The sequence below is a fragment of the Prinia subflava genome, chromosome Z, assembly GCF_021018805.1.
Source record: "Prinia subflava isolate CZ2003 ecotype Zambia chromosome Z, Cam_Psub_1.2, whole genome shotgun sequence".
Taxonomy (NCBI): domain Eukaryota; kingdom Metazoa; phylum Chordata; class Aves; order Passeriformes; family Cisticolidae; genus Prinia; species Prinia subflava.
The window spans coordinates 36,303,408-36,326,583 of record NC_086283.1 but is presented as its reverse complement, the minus strand read 5'-3'; the positions used below and the strand labels follow the sequence as shown (position 1 = coordinate 36,326,583).

At 35.1% G+C, this 23,176-nt stretch overlaps 1 protein-coding gene across 4 annotated transcripts in view; it reads right to left on the bottom strand.

Moving 5' to 3' along the window:
- ARB2A (ARB2 cotranscriptional regulator A) overlaps nucleotides 1-23,176 on the bottom strand; it is a 259,244-nt gene that overhangs the window by 193,547 nt on the left and 42,521 nt on the right. For all 4 annotated transcript variants that reach the window (XM_063421494.1, XM_063421496.1, XM_063421497.1 and 1 more), the window contains 2 exons: nucleotides 13,620-13,685; nucleotides 5,503-5,694 (listed from right to left, as the gene is read on the bottom strand). In XM_063421494.1, coding sequence (XP_063277564.1) covers nucleotides 5,503-5,694; nucleotides 13,620-13,685 — 258 coding nt within the window. The remainder of the gene's footprint in view (nucleotides 1-5,502; nucleotides 5,695-13,619; nucleotides 13,686-23,176) is intronic.

Here is a 23,176-nt window from a genome sequence, read left to right as displayed (position 1 = left end):
TGGTGACTAGCATTTGAGAGATTATTAATCCCTCATAAAATGTTTTAGAAATAATTAAATATACTGTTTTTAAAATTTTCTTTCCAGAGTATGGTTGATTTAAAACCAATTACAAGTGACTCATTATTTAGAAATACATTGTGATTTGTGTTTATGTTTTCAGAAAGATCTCAAAAGATCATCCAAAAACCTCTAAGTTTTATTAGTATGATTACCACAGATGCTGGAGTTCTAAACACAGGTTTTCTCTGCTAAAAAGGACTTTACAAGCAACTCTAGCTCTATGATCAAACAAAATAAATAAGCCAAGTACATATACCACAGTCAGAAAAGTAGCATTTGAAATAAAACAATATAACAAATTATTGTCTGTTTTAGTGAAAGTTGATGGTTCAGCAATATATTAAACTCAAATAAGATTACGATTGCTCTGGCACTGTAACTGATCATTAATAAATAAATGAGGTACTTTAACATCCTTCTGCAACAATACACATAGAAGACATATAAGGCACATGAATATTAGTATTCTATGGCAGAACTATAATTGTGAATTTCAAAATTGACAACTGTGAAATGTCAGCTGTTTTTTTTTCCAGGAAGTGACTTGCCCATATTATTGATCCTATGCTAAGCTTGTATAAACTGTAAGAGCAAACCAAAAACTGTTTGTCTAACAAGATATTCTACGCTTAAAAGTCAGATTTAGAAGTTTTTAGCAAGATTTTTTGTAATTTAAACATAATAATTTCTGGGCAACAATATGTAAATATCCACTATTAAAACTTATTGATTTATATGAAGTGGAAAGAGAAAATACAAAATAGTATGTGTTATCATACTAGTTACTAACCATCAAGACTGCTACATCACATAAAATTTATAGTGGGAAAATTTACTGCCATTACACTGAATGATTTTGTTGTTCCATTCAACTGCTTTACAAAACTAATGACATATTACTGAATGCTGACAAAAATAATAACCCTCACCAATTCTTAGTAAATATTGCCAACCTGACAGTTTTGTATAAATGAATGACACTAGTGTAAGTGAATAAATCCAATATTTTGACCAAAGAGAACAGAGATTGTAAAAAAAATGAAGAGTAGAATAAACACAACAGACAACTGAAGTTGAAATTCATGTTTCACCAGTTATTAAAAAAACATTTCCACAGCTAATACCCATCTCATGCAAAGCTTTGGCTTTTTGTTTGTTCATGTAAAGTCAGATTTTTAGATGCTGCTCTATTTCTTCTGAAAAACTTGTCTAGGTTCTTTGAAGGATCTATCTTCCAGCTGTATGTCAAGTATCAATTCTCCTTTAAATAATAAGACAAGTATCTAAGATATCTTAATATCTGAATTTGAAATTAGGCAACAACTCTTGGATAGTTTTAAAATGTTTTTTAAATAAATAAGTGACAGTTGCTGTTGAATTTTATTAGCATCCCTGGGACCACAGCTATCTTAGGTAACAAATGTACTGAATTTCCAAAGACTCAGAAAACACCCAATTGTTTCCCTGTGCTTGTGCAGTAAGCTGATATCCTATTTATTCCCTAGAGGAGAGGTATCAAAGATAGCAGTACTCCCAAACTCTCCACAACTTCCAACCAAGGCAAGCTGAGCTTCTGTCTCCCCAAAGAACAAATCTCTCTAAATACAGCAACTTCAGCCTCTTCTTCTCTAACAGAGTGAACAAGGGAGCCCCTCAACAATTATTATGAAACCAGAACAGTAAACATTTAATTTTTGATATCCCAAGTATATGATCTCATAATTAAATTGAAGAATTTTCCTCTATCTTTCATCACCTTTTTCTGGCACTACTTTAGTTATTGAATGCATGTCTAAACAATAACTTATCTGAGAAGAGCCTCACTGTACCAACCCGGACAAGCCATTTAGGCAGAATACAGAATAGACAGTCTAAAATTACTCTTTTAATCTACATTTACTTATTTATATCATTTACATTTACTTTTTTTATAAAAACTGAAATATCTTTAGAGCAGAATTCTCATTATAAATGGAATAGTCACTCATTCCCAGGGGAGGGACTTGGACTTCAGTCTGTAATGCACCAGATAACCACTTCTGTCAAAAATCAGTGTTTATCACTAGAGAAAGTTTCAACAGAAAATTTCTATTTTAACAAAACAATGAATTTATGCAATATTTTTGTACTGTATTTACAGGACATTGCCAGTTTGGTTTTTTTTAAGTATCTTTTTTAGTAAGTATTTATTTTAGTTTCACTTTTGTTATATTCTTACTGCCTCTACTAGCATATTTTTCTTTTTATACTTGTTTTTCTAAAATAGGTTTTGTTCCTTCCACATTTTAATGTATTTACATTACATTGTGTATAATTTTCTCCCTCCTTCTTTTCCTACAGTCTGTTCTTTACCCAGTTGCTTATTTGTTCTGTTTGTTTGTATTTCAACACCTACACGACCCAAGTCTGAATTTTCAGATTAACACAATAATGTTACCTCTTCACATAAACCCTTGTCAACTATTCACAGTACCTCTTACACAAAAGATCAAATCTACACAACAGGGCTTGATATAAAACATGGAAGGAGAAGCACTACCTACAGGAATTGCACAAATGAAAAGAAAAACTTACTTCTAGCTACTTGAATTCTCACCAGGATATATCTCTTTGAATCTTTCTTTACAATGTGCAACAGCCCCAAAACACTGGAATTTTAAAATACAAAATTTTAAGCCTGTACATTGCTCCCTTGTTCCACACATGCTTGAGAAGTAGGGTTTCTTAATTCTGTTTTCCTTAGAAGTGTTACATCAGAGAGAAGCAGTTTCTACTCTTCCTTACCTTCCTGCTTAGAAGTTACCAGTTCATCTTGCTTACTGGTAACCCCAGCTGTTGCATCCCTGTTTTCAGTTTTTCCAAGAAATGAACTAAGAAGTTGTACATTTTGGCCTACTTAGAGGGTGGTTTTTTGCTTGTGTGGGGTTTTTTGTTTTTAAAAAGCACGTATTTCTGAATTAGTTCTTGCACAGAGCACATTCAAGCACTACTTTTGTAAATTTCAATTTTTCTTTTTTTAATTAGAACCTGGTCTTCACCAAATGTTTTAGCTGCAATGCCTGAATGTGTTGCAAAGTCAACAACAGATGACGGGACTTTTCAAATCTTACATATCATTATCCACTTCAAATTCACATAAGTCTATTAGAAAAGAAATGCATGTTCTCTTGTCATCAGCCCTGATGCTTTGATAAGGTCTGCCTATTTCATTCAAGAATGAGACCTCTCCTTAGAAGAAACACAGAGAGATCTAGGAAAAATAACTCCCTACTTCAAATAATGTTGCATGAATTTTCATTCAGGCTATTTATCATCTTGGCTAGCTATTTTCATTTCATAAGTGATAAAAGTGACAAAATCACCTAGAGGACTGAACACCAGAAAAAGCAGAAAAGGATGCATTTTTTTCTGTTATTTTTATTATATGGAGTCCTTGCTCTCAGTCTACCACAATTTCCTGCATTTTGAAATGTAATTTATATGATTTGTACCTGAAGCTGACATGGGATCAGCACGTACCTATAAGTATTCTCTTTTTAGTAATAACCAAATGATTCTAAATACTTTCAGTGGGGTCCAACTTCCATAAGATATTGCCTTATCTAACCAGATCTATAACCAATTTCCAGCACAGGGATTACAGGATACAAAAAAAATAGCAACACATTTAATGACATAACTGAATTTGATTTAACACAACTGAATACAATCTATTCTCCATTTTGCATGAAAAAATCACTATAAATAGTATGTGCCCTAAACATGTAGTACACTTACCAGAATTTTAAGACGCACAAAAAAGGACAGTGGGTTTTACAGCAGCTGGAGTTACTGAACTAAAGAGAACTACGAACTTAAAAACCACATTAAGAAAAAGCTCAAAGATAGGAACACAAAGTGTGATGTACCAATGTTATCTAATTATTACAGTTTTGTAAAAATATTTCTTCATCCAAGATTGGGAGTTTTTCCTGTCTTGTTTTTATAAGCATTCAAAATGCAGAGATAAATAATCTGGTTTTAAGTATAACAACCATTTGAGAAAACAGAGGTCTGATCTCTGTCATACTGGCACAAATCCTTGCACAAAATAAATAACAAAACAGCAAAAAAATACATATATATATAACTCTCGTCTACTAGAAATAACCCTTAAAATGATCTTTTAAATTAGGGTTAGTATCCGAGTTTGAAATACTCAGTCTGCCACGTAACTCAAGACAGCAGCATCTCTAGGAAAGAATAAAAATGCAAGCACATATGCACTATACAAAATTTGAAGTAGCTACAGTTAATTGGGTTCCTTTGGAAACATTTTGGAACCAGCACTAGAAGTCGCATACTACAATACATCTGTACTGCACTCAGTAATCCTGAGGTACTTTTTGTTCTGTTTTTGATCTGAATCTTGATCTAAAATGAATAAAAAACTTTATGTCAGAAAAAGATAAGCCTCACTTTCACAGGGCTAGGTTTCTTTTTCTCCCGAAGTGTAGTCTGGTGCTTTGACAGTGAGGAAAACAAACCAAAAATAACTGAATGGCCTAATGTTTTTATATGTTCTCTTTCCCCGCTTTATTGAAAAAAAGCACCATTTTTTATCCTGAATACTTTAAAGAAAAAAATTATTCATCAACTGCAAAAATTAATCAACTAGCAAAATATGTAACAGTAACAATGACAACACTGATATTTAGAGTAGAACATTAGTTTAACTTGGCAAATATAATAGAAACAATCTCAAATAAGTTCTTCTAACATCTGCTACAGGAAGTTGCCTTTACGTAGCAGGGTGCACATGATGAATTACACCTGCAATGTTCTAATGACAAAAACATAACACAAACTGTCCCCTGTCTCTCAGATATAACAAAATAATGTCAACAAAATGTGAATGTCTTCTATTGTCAAATATTGGTAAGTAAATCCAAATACATGGGTATTTAGTGCAAATCTGAAAACGACTGTGCCTCTAATAAATTCAGTACAAGCCTGGTAAAAAAGATTGCTTGTTATCATGAATGCTCATGTTACCATGAGATTACAGTAATCATTGAACAATAATATGTACAAAGTTAAAGAAATACGAAAGAAAACGATCCAAATTGTAACAAATTTCTGTAATGTCTTCTACTGCATTGCATCACCTGTTAATGGCTGTGTGTCATAGCATCTGTCATATTCAACTACATGGTAGTCCCAACACAACAACATGACATGCTTAAATTTTATTTACTGCAAGACAGGAACTTGGTTCCAATAAGAGAAAATTCCAAAAAAACCAAAAAAGTATTCCCATCACAAATACAATGATCACACAGAAACATACAAAATACTTATTAAAAAATTAAAACATCACAGGTTCACAGCTCTTCATGCACAGACACACATTCATATCCCACAGCACGCACAACTCTGCATCCTTGAACTTCCACTTACCTCAATAGCTCTTTTTATGTACGGTATCTGTGTCCCACTGTCCAGATCTTCATTAATTATGAGTCTCCTAGCCCACTGACCAGCTCTGACAACACCATTACCATGAATTAGGACCAACAGCTTGTCAGGATTTACTAATGCATCTTCACTCATAAAGAAAAAGCTCTTTGGTTCAGTCTCAATTGCATCAACCTGCAATTACAGACAACACACATTTTAATGCATCAATAAAATTCTTTGAAAGAAACCCTGTAGTTATAAAGTTATCTACCAAATTTATATAAAAACGTTCACTATTTAACAACTATTTCAATGCATTTGCACGACTAAATAAAAATAAAACAAAATATAAAATGTAACTTTGAAACATATAAGCATACTACATTTTAGAACAGCAATCCAAGGGACATTTAAAATTAAGAAAAGGGGGAAAAGGTATGCTTAAACTTTGAAACATCAGTTGTTTACAAAAATTTACAGGAAAGCAAGAAAGTCCTTTCCTGAATCCAATGAGAAACTGGAGGTGGCAAGGGCAAAAGAAGCAAGTAATTTCTCACCTCTGATTTGCCTAAAGTAACAATAAATTATGACATGATGTGAAAAAAAAAATCCTGGTGAGTTCCAAATCAGACACTTCAACATAAATACTCAATAAGCTACATAGGAACCAATATTGTAAATTTGTCTATTACAAATTTAATAGGATAGGTCTAATAAAATATAGAAATCCAATTTGGTTCTAAATACTAGCTTCATTAAGAATTGTCCTGTATCAGTTAGTTTGCTGTAGGAAGAGACCAACAATTAGGTTTGATATTCAGCAAATTGCAACCTAATAGCAGATTTTGTCTTTAAGAGAGTAAAGCAGCACTTTTTGTTCAAGACAAAAGAACTGTCCTGATGTAAATACCATGAGGGCAAAACAAATCCTCACATCTACTCATTCTTTTCTTTCCATTATATGAATACATAGAAAAGAAAGTACAAAACAGGCACATCTCCCCCTCCTACCATACTCCACACCCCTCCACACCCAGAGCCTAACTGTCCAGCTGCTAGGAACATTCTCTGCAACACAGAAGAAAACCAGATCAGGTTATGATCCTCATGTTGAGAAAGAAAGAATTGGCTATTTGGATTATGTTAGTTCTTCCTCATATATGTGTATGCATTCTTAACTACCCTTATAATAGGAAAAAATAATTCTGCATGCATCTTCAATGTTTTTTAAATGTAAACAAAAAACTTTTTTTTTTTTAATTAACTTGAACAAAATAAATTTGTAAATGAAAGAATGGTCATGTCTCTCATCAATATTTACCATAGCACTGAAGACCTTATTCTCCTGCTCCAAAATAAAGTAACATCTCACGTGCCTCAGAGTTTGCACAGGAAATGTACTCAATTTCTCTCACACTTGTGCAAAAATAGAAAATATGGTAAAGAAATTGTTCTGCTGAATAGACTGGGGCTACAGTCAGATCATGCTGCTGCTTCTGAAATATCAGTATTGGCACCTTAAAAGGTGAAACAGATTAGGTAAAAAGTCAGCCAACGCTGAATCTCAGATTGTACTTGGCAAGGTGTAACTGACTTCTACCCACAAACTGAATATTTACAACACTATAATTAGGAAAAAAGCATTGTGAATTTGTATTTCAGTCTAATGTGTAACTTAGCTGTAGGTTTTAGCACTTAGAAACTAAAATATTTTCTAGTATATAGGAAATACTAGCACTTGGTAATCATTTGCACTAGAAGATATAGCTAGTTCACATTTCTGCAAAGAAGTTAATTTTAAACAGCTAAAAATATATACTAAGATCATAAAAAATTACTTTTGGTTCTTTTCCCAAAATTAGCATATACAGAGAGACTTTTGTCAAGTTAATTTACCTTCAAAAGTAGTAATTCATCAGATCCAGTTTTCACTAAAGAATGCACGTAAAAGTCACTCCTATACACAACCTTACTTTACTGACAGATCATCACAGAATACCATTTAATGCCGGACACACTGAGGCCACATAAAATAATTTGCATTTATGAGCCACTTGCTCTTCTGGACCTACTCAAGGACACTCAAGTGATTTCTGATCACTTAAATCTAAACTGAATAAATACAGGAAAATATTTTTTAGATTAATTTAATAATTTGATTCAACACTTATTTACAAGTCAGAACAATTTTCCAGTAATCTGTAGCTAGGGATGTCAAACCTACCTAAATTACAATGATATTTTACTGTTTAAAACTACTGTTTAATTTTATTTTTCTTGGATTTTTTGCCCAATGCACAATAATTTCATAAAGTTTATGAATGTAGGCAGCTATGGTGAGATCTCGACATATATTGAGGTTCCTAATGTTTTCAGTGAATTTCTTTTTTCCGTGTGATTTCTGTCTCAAATTGAGTCTTCACCTAGTACAGCAGTATCAGTCTATAAGGTATTTCAGCAGCACACTAGTTAGCATTTTGCACAGCTGCTATCAATATACAGAGTATATTGAAATCTAATCTTACTATTATCCACACTACCACATCAATAATTAGCCATTACTAACCCAAGAGACCTGACTAGGCCCCAGGAGTCTTTTATTTTATATATTGGAGGTTTATAAGATTGAATGTTGAAAAGGGAAAAAATCCCCTAGTATTTTTCTTATTTCAGTTAAGAAACACAACAAAAATTATGAGCCTTGAGCCTACAAAGTAGGTATAAACTGTAACTGGAGGAAAGAACATAGCAAGTAAATGGAACTGAAACTGAAACACTCAAAAATTGTGAGAATTGTGAGCAGCTGGTGGAGAGAAAAATTTGCTCATTTGCTTTCCAAGATGATAAGTCATCTTCTATGTATTTCAACATAAACCTCACTAACTCACTTTGGTTAAAGTCTTCACATTATTGAGAATCCTGATTTAAAATTTTCCAATCAAAAAACAACTGCTGATCAATAGGCAGCTAATCAACATTTGACTATTACCACAACTAACTTAACAAATCTAAAATCTGTGGGAATTTTACAAACAAGTATTAACTTCACTTAGTTAACAAAACCAGCAAAAGGAACATTGGAGTTAACAGACTATCATTTCTCAAAGAAAAATAATTCTTGGATGAGCTTTTACCAATTGAAGTGAAAGAGGAAAGCACTGATAACTGAGAAGATTCTGCAAGGTGAGACATTTCAGTGCCATTGCCTATTAAACATGTGTCCTGGTTTCAGCCAGAATAGAGTTAATTTCTTCTCAGTAGCTGATACAGTGCTGTGTTTTGGCTTCAGAATAGGTATGGTATTAATAACTGATATTTTAGTTTTTTGCTAAGTTGTGTTTATCCAAAGTCAAGAACTTCCCTTTCCTTTTCTCATGCTCTGATAATGGGAAGGTATGCAAAATAAACTTGGACAGAGCATGGTCGGGCCAGGCGCCCTGAACTGGCAAAGGAATATTCCACACCCCAGAACATCATGCCCAGGATATAAACTGGAGGGAGATAGCCAGAAGCATGCCCAACCTGGGTTCAGGAATCAGGGGTTTGGCATCTAGAATTGTACATCATTGGTTTTTTTGTTTTATTATTATCATTCACCATTATCACTGCATTTTACTTCACTTTAGGCTATTAAACTGTTTTTATCTCAGCTAGCAAGTTTTACTTTGATTCTCCTCCCCATTACACTGGTGTTGGGGGAGGTAAAAGGAGGGTTGAGCAAGCAGCCGCATGGTGCCTGACTTCCAGCTGGGCTTAAAACCACTACAAGATGTTACTAATTATTTAAACTTCCATCTCAGGCTTCCCCAGAAGCTGTTAAAGATGCAGTTAACTCAGAAACATACTCCTCAACAGCTAAAGAAGAGCAAAGATCAATCACTGATTATGCCACTAAAACTAGAGAAATACAAATACTTCATCTGGCTTTAAAAACTGCCATTTTCCTCTTATTCCTAACATAACATTCAATGGAGCACAAGATGAAGCTTTAAAAGTAGCAACTGAATTGCCTCTCCCCAAATATGAGACTCTTTATTAAAATTTTCATATCCAGTAGTACATCCTGAACCTTATTAGAAGTGCAGTGATTTACAGTAACAATAATGCAACATGGATCTTGGCCTCCCTGTGTAGGAAAAAAGTTCAGAATTGTTTAGTCAAAGATGCTGGCATAATACAAGCCTGGGCAAGCTCTCCTGATCAGCCAATTGGTTTTACTTTCATCTCTGAAAAAAAATGAGTTACTTTTCGTATCCAAAACAGAAGCTGCCACCTATGAAAACAAAACAAAGACAGCAAGTTGGACTTTACACACAAGGAAGGAAGGTGTATCAAGGAAGATGAGAAAACACAAAACACCATCATGCTAAACTTTGGAAGCATAGTATTTCCATATCTTATTATAATCATACTGTAAAAGCCCACTTCACCTAGCACAGTCCCAAAACACATTTCAAATATTCGAAAATCACAGCACTGCCAACTTCATCATCAGCTGACAGAAAAAGGAAAGCCAATACACCAACTTTCTGATCACCAGTGACAAGGTTAAAAGAAAAGAAGTTTTTGCATTCATCTTCAAAATATTCACATAAAAGGTTGTGTATATATACACACAAATATATATATATATATATATATATATATATATATATATGTTACTGGCTTTGACAGCCAGTAACTTTGGAACCTTGCAAGCCACAGTTATATAACTAGGCAAGCATGTACAATAGTTCAAGGCACCTTTCCCACCTTAATGTCGTCAAATGGGTTTTTTTGAATGCATTTATACCTCTCTCCTTGATAGTATTCTGTGGCAATGAGTTCCACAATATAATTGGGACATATATGAAATAATACTGTCTCTTTTAGTAGAGATCTCCTGCCTGATAATTTAAACTTGATGCCCCTTAGGTTCTCTATTATGAAAAAAGCAAAACCCCATTCCCTATTCATCTTCTCTTCACCTTTCATGATTTTATAGATTTGTCATATTCCTTCCTCAGTCATCTATTTTCCAAGCTGAAGAATCTTTGTTTAATCTTCCTTTGTCTGAAAAGCATTTCATGCCTGTGATCAAGCCTTGCAACCCTCCTCTGTATTTCTTTTTAATTCTTCATATCCTTTTTGATATGGTGTCCAGACTGCATGCAGTGTTTAACATGAGGGCCCACATAATGAGTGGAATGACGATGTTTTTCTGTTTTGTTCTCAATACCTAATAATTCCTAACATCCTATTTGCTTCCAGGGTTTTTGACTGCCATTAAGCATTCACTGATGTTCTCAGAGAAATACTCACAATCACTCCAAGCTCTTTCCTGAGTTGTAATAGCTGATTTAGAGGCCACTGTTGTGTTTACAGAGTGTGTTATCTTCCCGATAATTTCATATTTACCAGAAATGAATCTCCTGTTATTTCATAATCCAGTTATTCAGCATCAAGAAACAATTTCTGAACTCATCATAACCAGCTTTAGATTTAACTATCACAAATAATTTTAGAAAAAAAACAAACTAGAAGAGTTTGTTAGCTTGTATTAATTCCTTTTTTCTTTTTGCTTACAACTATGTCAAGCTTTAATAGCATTTCACTGGTAACAGGTTATTTCATCTGTAAAATATGAACACCTTTCTCCCCTTTTAACCAATTAACTTTTAAGGGGACTCCTTTCTCCTGTGCTTTTAAAAAGCATTTAAATTTTTTGACAGGTCATTGGAAATACTTGTACTCTTTTACTGACAAGATTTTTCTTCTTCATGAGATCTCTTGACTCCTGCAAAGAATTCTGGAATTTTTTTTTTAATTAAGCTTGTACTCGATTCCCTCAATATACTATTATGATTACTATTATTAACTGATTTCAGCAGTAAGTTAAATATAAGTTGGTTGTTCTGCAAGTTCATGCTTGAATTCTTATAGAACCCTAGGTTTAAAAAAATTCTCATCCTGGAATTTGTTTATTGTACAATATACTAACTTGTCCTAAGCTCTCTTCAATTGATATTTCAGACAAAATTTCAGACAGTTGCTCAGAATTATATCCTGTTTAGAATTATATCCTGTTTAGAAAAAAAAGTTATGTGTGTGGAAATTGGACAAATAGTACTGGAAACAATAATGTTAGTTTCACTTATTTGACTTTGATACTCATTGTAGCCGCAGCTTATCTACTGGTCTCATCAGCTCTCTTTTATTATTAGCTTTTACAACTCTAAAAAGCTCCTCAAATCTGTTTTTTGTGAACTTCCTGTGATTTTATATGTAACTTGCCAACGTTTATACTCTCCTCTATTCTCATCCTAAAAGCTGTTCTATTACTTTTATTAGTTAGTTTATTTATTAGTCCTTTACTAGTTTAAACTAGAGGGTTTTGTGTCCTTACTTGGGAGTCTGTCAGAGGTGATTTAATCCTAGCTTTTACACAGCTTTAATTTTTCAGCTTTTAGATATATTGTTTCAATTTTTCACTTTTGTATATGGCTTCATAACCTATTTTAGACTGTGGTGAGGGCTGGCTACACATAAGAGCCTTTCGTGAAGAGCAGTGTTTGTACCTTATGTGAATTTTTTCACAATGTTCACAACTGACATCTGCATATTTTGTGCTTTCTTACTTTGTTCCAGAATGCCATTAAATTATGACACTTCACAGAAGTTAAAAGTAATATATTTGAGAATAGCTTAAATGTATTACTGAACGACTATATCCATGGTCACTACACAACTTCTAAATACAAGTAAACAGAGATTAATCCAAAAATGGGAACTAGCCAGGGCCATTCCTCTTCCAAGCCAAGAAACCAGAAACTTAGAGCCAAGTAGATGAATCCCCACAGGCGATGGAGGTGTTGTAATACTTACCCCAAGTTCTTCATCTTCATTTTGGAGCTAATTGATCAGCCTTAGCACTGCACTATTTATATGCATATTCTTCATATTCTTTTTTAGAAACCAAAGGAAAGTCCTATAGCGTTAAAGTTCAGGCACTTTGAAGTTTATAAACGACAACTTCATGGTTTCACAGACAAAGTGTGACATGGCCTGAGAAGTCTTTTGGTACATTATCTTTCTGGAAGTACTTCTTGGACCAAAACTTCACCAAGAAAGAAAAGTAGCCAAAAAGCTGGAGATCATAACTAGCACTGCACCAGGCAGACTGTCATGATGAACCTAATCCTGTATCTGTATAAACAGAAAAATCTGAAGCGGGACTTCTCTGTGAACCTCGTAGCTCAGCTCCTTCCGCCATGACCACGAGACACTGAAAAAGCCATTCTAGGAAACTATAAGTAGTTTGGGCTGGTCATGAAAACATTCCTTAAGCAACACTCAGGGTATGGAAATGGGAATAGTGAAATGTTACAGAACTGTTGAGGCAAAAGACCTTTTCCTTCCATAGCCTAAACAGGATTTCCTTGATTGAATATGCAGGTTTGTCTGAGAACAACAGCAATTCAAAAGATTTCAAAGAGCACAGGAATTCTTCATAATGATGGAAAATCTACACAGTACTGTCACACTCCAGTCTCCCTCGCACTCTCCAGTAGAATATAAAAATACCTGAACATCATCATCATATCACATCACATGTATTTATAAACACTCTGATATATGGGGGAGCACTTCATCTTTTCCAAGGGTTAATAAAATATTTTCACTAAGCAACATAAGCACTTTATATTGCATACATATTACAAATTACTGAAAAAACATTTTTTAAAAAATGACTTGAAGTAGTTCACTGATACTCAACGTGAGTGTAGCCTGCCTCCTGCGGAGACATTTCTCTTCTCTACATCCAGCTGAAGACACCTTAAAATAGCCACAAATACTTTTCAGAAAACTTATGGCTCTCCTATTAAAAGCACCACATTTTGAAAATTCTGGTATCTGGTAAGGTAAAGAAGGCTCAGTTAGAGAAATCAAACACATGTGAAGTGAGATGGAACCACACCTCCAGATGCATACACATGCAAAACGCAAAGGCAATGCCCCGAGACAATGCCCTGAACAGAGCCCTGGCACACCTTGTCTGTATCTGAATATGAGATCTGAGGCTATGCTGGGTACAGATTCAAAAAAACAATGCCTTTGGAAAAATAAATTATACTTACAGGAAGAGTTACTTTCTTCAAGTGGCATTCATTCTGCAGTAGTTCATAAATATATTTAGTAATGATCTGGAAGGAAAGAAAAAAATATAAATGCCACCAGATACTAAAACACTTACAATAATGACATATGCAGGCAGACAACTTAAAGGCTAATTGGTTAAACTTCTAAGCACTTGTATATGTTTTGCCACTTTTCTGAATCCTTTACTATATAACTAATTATAGAACTTGGAGCTGTACACTAAAAATTGTTCCACAGAAAAGACTTCTTGCCAGTACAATAGAACAGTAACTGTACCTGTGAATCCCATCATGCACTACTGTGTGAATAATTAGTTGAATAACAATCTCAAAACTAAGGTTTATAACCAATTAATATATATTCGGGGCGGGGTAGGGGGGGGGGGGGCGGCTGTACAAGAAATTCTCTCTTTGTAAAGAAATAGTTTTAAAGCATTTTGTCTACTAGCAGATTTCTGGAATTCTCTCCCCTCCAGGCTCACTTCATGATTTACATGGAGAGCAGATCTGTAGCCATCTTCAGCTAAGTTACCTTGCCATTTCTACCAAGTGAACAGAGGAGGTATGGGTCAAAGGTTGCTAAATAGAAGAAAACTACATACAGATTGCCCACTGTGGGGGAGTTTATGTCTCTTTTCTCCATATAGGAATAAAATTGAAATTTCAATCCAGAAATCAAAGGCATCATTTCAGAAAGCAACAAAATGAAGAAAGAAACTAAAACCCAAATAAAACACAAAAATGCCCCACAAATAAATAACCCCCAAAGAAAAAGAACATAAAAACCCAAAAAAACCACAAAACCAAAACAACCCAAAACCCACCCGAAAACAAAACAAAAAAAAATTACAAACCCCACAAAAATCAACCTTGTTGCAACAGAAGACTTGCCCTCTCAAACATAACAAAGTTGTTCGTATTTCAAAGTCTTTCCTACTATCTAGGGACTTTTTTTTTTCTGCCCTTACATATTCTAAGAAAAATGGAGATTCAAATGTAAGAACTTTCTAACTATAATTACTTTGGGAATTAAACTGAGTGACGAACACACACCATCCATTTCAGGCTGTAAAAATGGTTTGGAAGTTACTGCCTGGATTTCAATGGCTACAGGAGTTTGAAAAAAACAAAAGGGAAATTAAAAAGGTAAAATAATGAACTAAAAAAATTTAAGGGAATGGTATTTAAATTCCAGATGGGACAAGATCTAAGTCTCAGAATATTAATCCAAGAATATCAGGGTACAAACCTAGACAGTATTCTTTAGAGCAACACCTCAAGGCCACAATTACATCCATCTGAACCGCACAGTATGTTAAGCCCAAATAGAAACATAGCTGTAACAAAGGTCTCAAGTGATGGCATCTTAACTACACACTATGATACAAGTAAGTAGGAGCCAGTGTGTCGTAAACTTCAAGTTTAATTTTTCAAATGCACTTATTTTACAAAAAGAAGTTTCAATGCAGCCCAGAAGTTTTTATAATGTAAATGTGAGGAAACACAATATGCAAATGTTTGGAACACATATGAACAAACTGGAGGTGCCAATGAGAGCTAATTAATAATGTTGGTATGTGCCCCTCCTTCCCTTTCACTAAATCCCCAAATCTTTATTAGGATTATAAGAAATCTTTCGGATCCTGTCCAAATACATTTGTGGATACAATTATGTTCAAAAAACTTTATGGTTTACAGAAAATCAGTCTTTCTGAACATTATTATCTACATAGAAATTTATCTACTGCAGAAATTTATCTACACAGAACATCATCTACTGCATTTGGAGAAGGAATTCAGCTGCAAGTGATAAGTTGATTTAAGACATGTTTATCCCCAAAGCAGTATGCTAGGAACATGCATACAGTGTAATTCTACCTTCAGGGGCAAAGTTTTTATGGTTCACTGAAATCAGCTGCAGTGTAACACCAACAAGTAAAGCAGTTAAGTTCCTGCAGTCTCAGATGCTCATGGTGTACAGACACTAAAGAGAGTATAATGATAATATGGCCTACAACATAGAAATTTTATTTTTAACTCTCAATTCAGGCACCTACACACTGTTAAAATCACTAAAAGAACACTTGGAAGAAGAAAAAATTGCTATGCAGAAAGTATATTTTAGACGCCACTTGCTGAAGTCTACCTTTTTTGCAACTGTTTGCATCTATTTCTTCTATTCTTTTTCATTTACTTAGACTGTGTCTTCAGAGCAGAAACAAACCTTTACTCGCTTTTTCCACAGCCCATGTCAATGAAGTCTCATTCTAACTGACTTCACACGCTACTCTAATATAATAAAGAGCAATACAGCCTTAAAAATGGGAGTGTTGAATCAGTAACACACTCTGCAAAGACTTAATATAATGAATGCTTTCAATAAAAAGCAAACATAAAGATACAGTAGGTAGAGGCTCACATGCAAAGCCTGAGATTATCATCCTTAGACAGCTCAGCACCTGGATGGCCTGCATTGCCCAGAGAAATTTAAACAACCCCTAAAACTGCCCCAGTGTGTATATATATATATGTGTGTGTGTGTGTGTGTGTGTGTGTGTGTGTGTATGTATATATGTATGTAGCCACAGAAGGGGTTGAGGGGTTTTTTTGCAGTAGATCAACATGTTTATATCTAGTGGATATCTTAGCAGTGGCTGATACACTACCAGTTTTAAATAATGGAAACTGATACACAAGATATCTTGAAGTGCTATCCAAGTCCAAAAGTTTCCAGATTTGAAAACATCACTAATGGCCACACTTCCTGCACTTACTATAGATGTGTCTGGAAAACTTGACTAAATTCTGTCCTGCCTAGGAAAATCTAGCAAAATTTTGTCCTATCTAGGAATATGGCTGCAAGTACTGAAAATACAATACATCCAACAAACAATATCTTTGGATTTTTATGCTTTTAATGACTTCTGATTTTATGGCTGATGAGTAATTAAAAAATTATTAAAATATCTTTCCTATAGGAAGCAAAAAGAAAAGGAAACTGTGTGGCATTGTTTATACATAACTAGTTAGACTTACCATTTGAAATCTATACAATGTATACAGCCACAACTTATCTAAGCAGTAATTTTATCTTGTGCGTGCTGGTGTTCTGTATTTAAGATCTGAAAACTATTGTAGAATGTTGAGAAGTCTTGTGACTTCTTGCATGAGAATGTGGTTCTGGTTACACTCTACAAACTCTCTTGGACTAAGTCAGTCACACAGCTGCTCATCACTGCGGGTACATAGTGACAGAGGCTGATCAGTTCAGTCCTGCATCAATAAATCATCTGAACTATCAAGCAACAAATTGTTCAGATTCAGACATTCTCAATGCAAACTGTAACACTTACTAGAGGGCCCTACTCATGCTAGTCACGCTAACCTAGGATAGTTTCAAGGCTCATGAAACTGCTTACGGTGTGCCAAAGCTGTAAGCAGTGTACTACATTGTAATTCAAGGTAATAAAGTGGCTGGAGAGCAGGCATCACTGTGTCCAAGATTGTTAAGGAACAAGACCCAATAGTAAGATATTGATATTCAATAGTAAGTAAGATATTCACAGCGTATGAAATTGCCTGAAAAATGGAGAAGAAATTGGCAGTTCTGTATTTCTTGAATGAGATACTGAAAACTTCTACCTCATATTAGAGTATTTCTGTACTTCATTCACATCCAAGTGCTATCAGGAAAACACAACCCAAATAAGAAAAATATCTCGAACTATCAAGGTGTTCTTACTGACTGTTGAGAGAACAAGAGGAAGGAAAAAAACCAAAACACAAATACCAAAAAATTCCATGCCTCTCATGACCTATTGTGATAGTAAAGGAGAAATCCTTTCCAGCCATGGAAAGACTAACACTAAGACTTTCTAAAAAATGGTTGCTTTCAAATTGTGTGACAGAGGGAACTTTCTTCCCAGAACAAAGTGCTCTTCTCTAGAAAGAAACTACATTGCTAATAATTTAAATTGCTCTTGTTGGGCAGAGGAGCCCGTGTTCTGCTTTCCCTAAGCCTGAAAAACTTCTGCCCTAAGTAAAACCACAGTTATTCTAATTTTTTTTGCACTAAAAAAATACCCATAATGAAGGCAAGCTTATGAAAACAGGGACCACAGCTGAGTAGAATACACCCTGGGCAGTAAAACTGAGCAATTATCTTGGGCATATTCACAGAATCACACAGAATCACTAGGTTGGAAGAGACCCCCAAGATCATCAAGTTCAACCCATGCCCTAACACCTCAACTAAACCATAGCACCGAGTGCCACATCTAGTCTTTTCTTAAACACTTCTAGGCATGGTGATTCCACCACCTCCCCAGGCAAATCATCCCAGTACTTTATTATTCTTTCTGTGGAAAACTTTTTCCTGATATCCAACCCATATTTCCCTTGGTGCAGCTTGAGGTGTCCTCTCATTCTGGCAGCTGCTGCCTGGAGAAAGAGACGAACCCCCACCTGGCTACAGCCACCTTTCAGGAAGTATTAAAAGCACAAGTATCTAATCTCTGCTATCATTTCTTTCCTTCATCTACGGTGGACAAGGCTGAGAGCCTTAATACATATGTTTCAGGAGTGGAACCAAACTTCAGTGCTCACAACTGCCTTTCTGAGGACCTTAAAGTAAGTCAGTCTTGATTTATGTTGGATATAACAGAGAATCCCTCCAGAAGTACCTTTTCAAAGTGCTAGTGGTCTCAAATATGTAATCTGTAAAGTTCAATAGCCTTATGGACAATTGGGGGATAGATCTATGTCATGACCAGTGATACTTCATATGGATCTGCAGAATAGGCTATTTTATCACAAAGAAATTAAATTTAATGACAGCAAAAAGAACAGAGAGAAGCACATTATCTTACGAAAGACCTGAGGTTACCCTTTCATTGCAAAAATTCTGCACAATGACAGCAAGGCTATAATGCTGCATATACTCTGCAGAGCAAAACTGAAACTCCAGGTGGAAACTCCTAGTTGTGGTACACACGAGTGCAGTATGCATTAACTGGTAAGGTCCTGGCTTCGTAGAACTCATGTTCTTTTAAGACTATGGTTCATACAGAGGACTTTCTTACAGATTGCAATTACCAAAAAGCATTGAAAAATGTTCTTACCAGTCTAATTTGTGAAATCTTTGCAATACAGCATTCTGAAACTACATGAACAAAAGATCAATACCTGTATAGTACTTTGTGAAAATAGAAATTAAAGACTAAGAACCAGTGACTTCATGTCTAAAGTTACCAAGATCATGAAGGTACTGAAGTCTAAATACAATTATAAGTGGAGACAAATACCAAAAAGACACTTCACTGCACTAAGTACTGGAGTATTGGAGACTCCTTAAACAGAGTCTGGAAAAGTGCACGGAAAAAAAGAATTCCCAGAAAGCAAGGAGGCAATTCCAAAGTAACTCAGTTTAAAATAATAACCCCTGCATTTTAAGTCTGTAATACATTTAAAACTGCCTTGTACCACATTCTAAAAACATAAAAAAACCCAGCACAGTATACATGAGGAAGAGCAGAACTGCAGCTGACCCACTAGTGAACTTTTCCATAACAGGCATTGCCAGGTATACAGGCAACAGATCACAATTCAATGACTTGATTAATAACACCTACAACCTAATCCAGAGGAGTCGCTTCAGTATATACCACACCAAAACACATGCTGGGACTCAGTGAAGTGCACTGAGCCTTGCCCATCAAGTTCCCCTCCCATGCTGTGTTTTACAACCCAAGTCCTCTAAATTCTTTTTTTCTCACCCCCACAAATGTGCTCCCACTTTCAAAACCAACCATAGCGACCCACCAGAAGATTACATATACAAATAGAACAAGTCTGTGGCAGAGGGAAAATAAGAAAAAAGACAAAGCAAATTACTCAAATTTGCAAAATGTTTTCTTGAGTGAATTCTCAGCTAAAAACATACTAAAAAATCAGCATAAGCCTGTGTGATTTGTGGCCTTTCACTTCTACCTGGTGTCACCGGAAATCATTACCATGCAACCAACAATCATGGACTCATGACAGATGTGAGCAACCCTTAGGCTAGTGCAAACCACAAAGTCTCTTTTGAAGACAATCAATTGCCACATGTCCCCCTCTTTCCCCATATGTGCATCCTTCATGACCAAAATACCAACAACCCTCTGAAATGGCTGGTGTATGGTTAACACAAGATAAACAATAAAGCACATGTGATACAACAAAGGATAAAGTGCACAAGGATCGGTTGACAAAACCATTCAATGACAGAGACCAGGTTACAAGACCTAGGACAAATAATGAGGAACCACAAACTGTTATCCCAAGTTGTCCACTCCATTGCCTACTCCTACACACTTGTAGCAGATTTTGGGGGGAAAAAAGGAAATGAAACTACAGATTAAATATATCCTTCTGGTGGACGAGATCAGCTGGATGGATCTGATATTTCCCACATCATATTCGTCATTTACAGACATTCAAAACATAAAGAGAAACCCATTATCACTATTACTGCTCTCACTACCATTCTTCACTGCTCCAAGGATTAAATATGAATGGAGACAGAACTACTCTCTCGAAGTTAAGAATGGCTGCTTTTCATCATGAGTGAGACGTGTCAGCAATGACACACTTACTTCCTTGGTGGACAGGGGCTTCTGCCTCCAAAGATGCCAGCTTGTGAAAAAACACTCATTAAACACTCTGTAAGATCACTCTTCAGTATTTTTTAAAGAGACTTCTCAAAGTAAATGAGAGCAAAGAAAGTAAGAGAATCTAGGGGCAATAACTTTCATTGCATGTTTTTATGAGTGGCCAGATTTTTTCAGAATAATAGAGCTAGGATATTTAAAATTAGGTAGACTTAGCTAATAAAACATAGCTGCAATGGCATTTTCCATTTTGATTGACTTCTTGGATTTTCCTCAGTCGTATCATACAAAGGGTTAGTACATTATTAGTGTCATAAGTAGTTTATTATTCCTCCAATAACTTTCTGAGTTAACTATATTTTAACCTCAGTTTAATCTCCCACATGAACACACATTAATAAAAAAAAGGGGGGGAAAAGATAGAATTAAAATTGTTAGTGATACTTTTAGTTTAGAATCACTGAAGTCTGACCATTTCTACCCTCTACAGTACGTCACTCAGCCATAACTTCCCATACTTCGCGTGAAGAAAAATGCAAGGGTTTGTTTTCTTTTCTTTAGAGATGCAAAAGTAATGTGATCTTAGGTTTATTTATCTACTTTCATCCTGCAACTACACTTAAACTGCACTTAAAATATGTAACACCTGAACATTACCAGTTCTTCTGAGAAATGCACATATGGACATACAAAAATCAGCCTTATTTATTCCTTTTTTTTTGTGAAGTTGTGTCTTTGACTGAATTTCATACAGTATACCAAGTGATTCACCGTCACCTCCTCAGACCTCTGAAATTGTTTTAACTATTCATTTAGACCTGACATAACAAGTTACAATCTCTTGAATCTAAGTTTCTCAAAAATGGACTTTCCATGGGCATAAGAAGGATAGTATCTTCAAATAATTTATATTCAACATAGGAGATTAGACTCCTCAGTGCTACTAGCATTTTCTAATAACTTCAAGGCAGAGTACACAGGTTGGAGGTTTTGTGACTTATCTTGAAAACAAACAAATATAAAATGCTAGAAGCAATGTCGTGACAAGTAATAGATCTTGTTATTTTATAAAATTTGTCTCCTCATTAGTAACAGGCACTTCAATGCAAGAAGAGAAAATAAGCACAAGAGGGCAACAGTCCCTATAACACAGTCTACCCACAATATTTTTGCAGTGTGAGAGCAATAATGTTCAGTGAAACAAATGTAAAATGAACTTCAGCTTACTGCCCTACAGCAAATCTCAAGTTGTGGAACTGACCTGGGACTTGCTACTGTGGCTGCCACAGTCTTGGTTGAATGAACTTTATTTTGACCCTGAGGTGACAAGCCAGCCAATACATACTAAAGAGAGATGCAACGAACTTTTTGACATACTGCTCTTGGATAGACATACCTAAGAACTGGGACATGAAAAACAAACAAACAAAAAACCCAACTCCAAACAAGCAAAAAAACCCCCACACAAAACCAAAACCAACCAAACAAAAAACAACAACAACAAAAAAGAACAAACCCTCACCATCACCATTCTAGAACAAAAGATCCTAAAAGCTGAATGGACTTTCTAAAGCCTCAGTTCATTGCAGGCTAAAATAGATTAAAAAATCAGAGGGAGAGAAACAAAATCAATGGCATTTTAAAAATCCCCAAAGACCTCACTTGGATTATAGTGTGGGAGAACAATTCATTAAGACAGAACTGACTTTATCTCTGTGTGGTTTCTTGTGTTTTCTACTGAAAGTCATTCAATTCAACCTTCATACACAGTTGTGATTTTCTGTATATTGAGCTGACTGATCATAACTAGGATCTCAAGGTCTTTTGAGAGAATTAAATGAAAGACAACAGGGATTTGTCATGAATGCAGCACATACTGTTTATGTGATTTGACCCAATGTTTCATTACATGGTCTTTGCTGACACCTGTTGGTTTATTTTTTGTTTTCCTTTTCTTTTCCTTTCAAAGAGAGGCATCTCTAAGTTTAGGCACCACTAAACAATTATTTGGCTTCATTATTAAGTCCATCTTAAGGAAAGTCGCTTTTTTTTTAACAGAATATACATACATATACATATATGTGTATCAATACTTAAGAGATTATTCAATCAAGCACCTTGCACTAACAGCAATTAAACATCAGTGGAAAGCAAGATCCCTGTCCCAAGCTCAGACAAGAAATAAAATGATTAAATGTTTGCAAAAGAAAGCAGGAAACTAAAAAAAAAGTGTAACAGTGGAAGATATTTAAATTAACATTATGAATACAATTTAATATTCCAATCCTATCTATAAAGCTACAACTATCTTATCTCTAAATTTCATAGCAGAGATGAGTTATGAAAAGGGATCTGGAAGAAAGAGCAGTTTTGATTACTCCAACTATTGTGAAAGAAAACCATTGTTATGTGTTGAGGCAGTGCTATAGTTTTGAAAGGTTAAAAATCCATGCAAAAACCAACTGACATATCAGATTAACATAATTAAAGCACACCAGCTTTTGTAGTCACAGACAAAAAAGCCAGTGATGTGCCATGCATCATCTAATTCTGCCATCGTTCATTGCTCAGCAGAAATGACCAGATAAACATTCACAGATGGACTGAAGGACTAATTTTATGTAAATCCAGAGCAGAACTTCAAATAATACCTTCTTTTCAAAGCAAGATGTCTTCACCATTTTGTCTCTGTGCTCCAGAACACAAGTGGGTCAAAAGAAACAGGATTTACTTAATTTTAGCTGAAAGGGACCCCTTTTCTCCAGGCTCAACAACCCCAGCTCCTTCAGAAGCTCCTCACAGGACTTCTGCTGATGCTAAAAACCTTTAGGGACCCACATCCTTCCATACACTTGTGAACATCTAGGTGGCATAGCCAGTCACTAC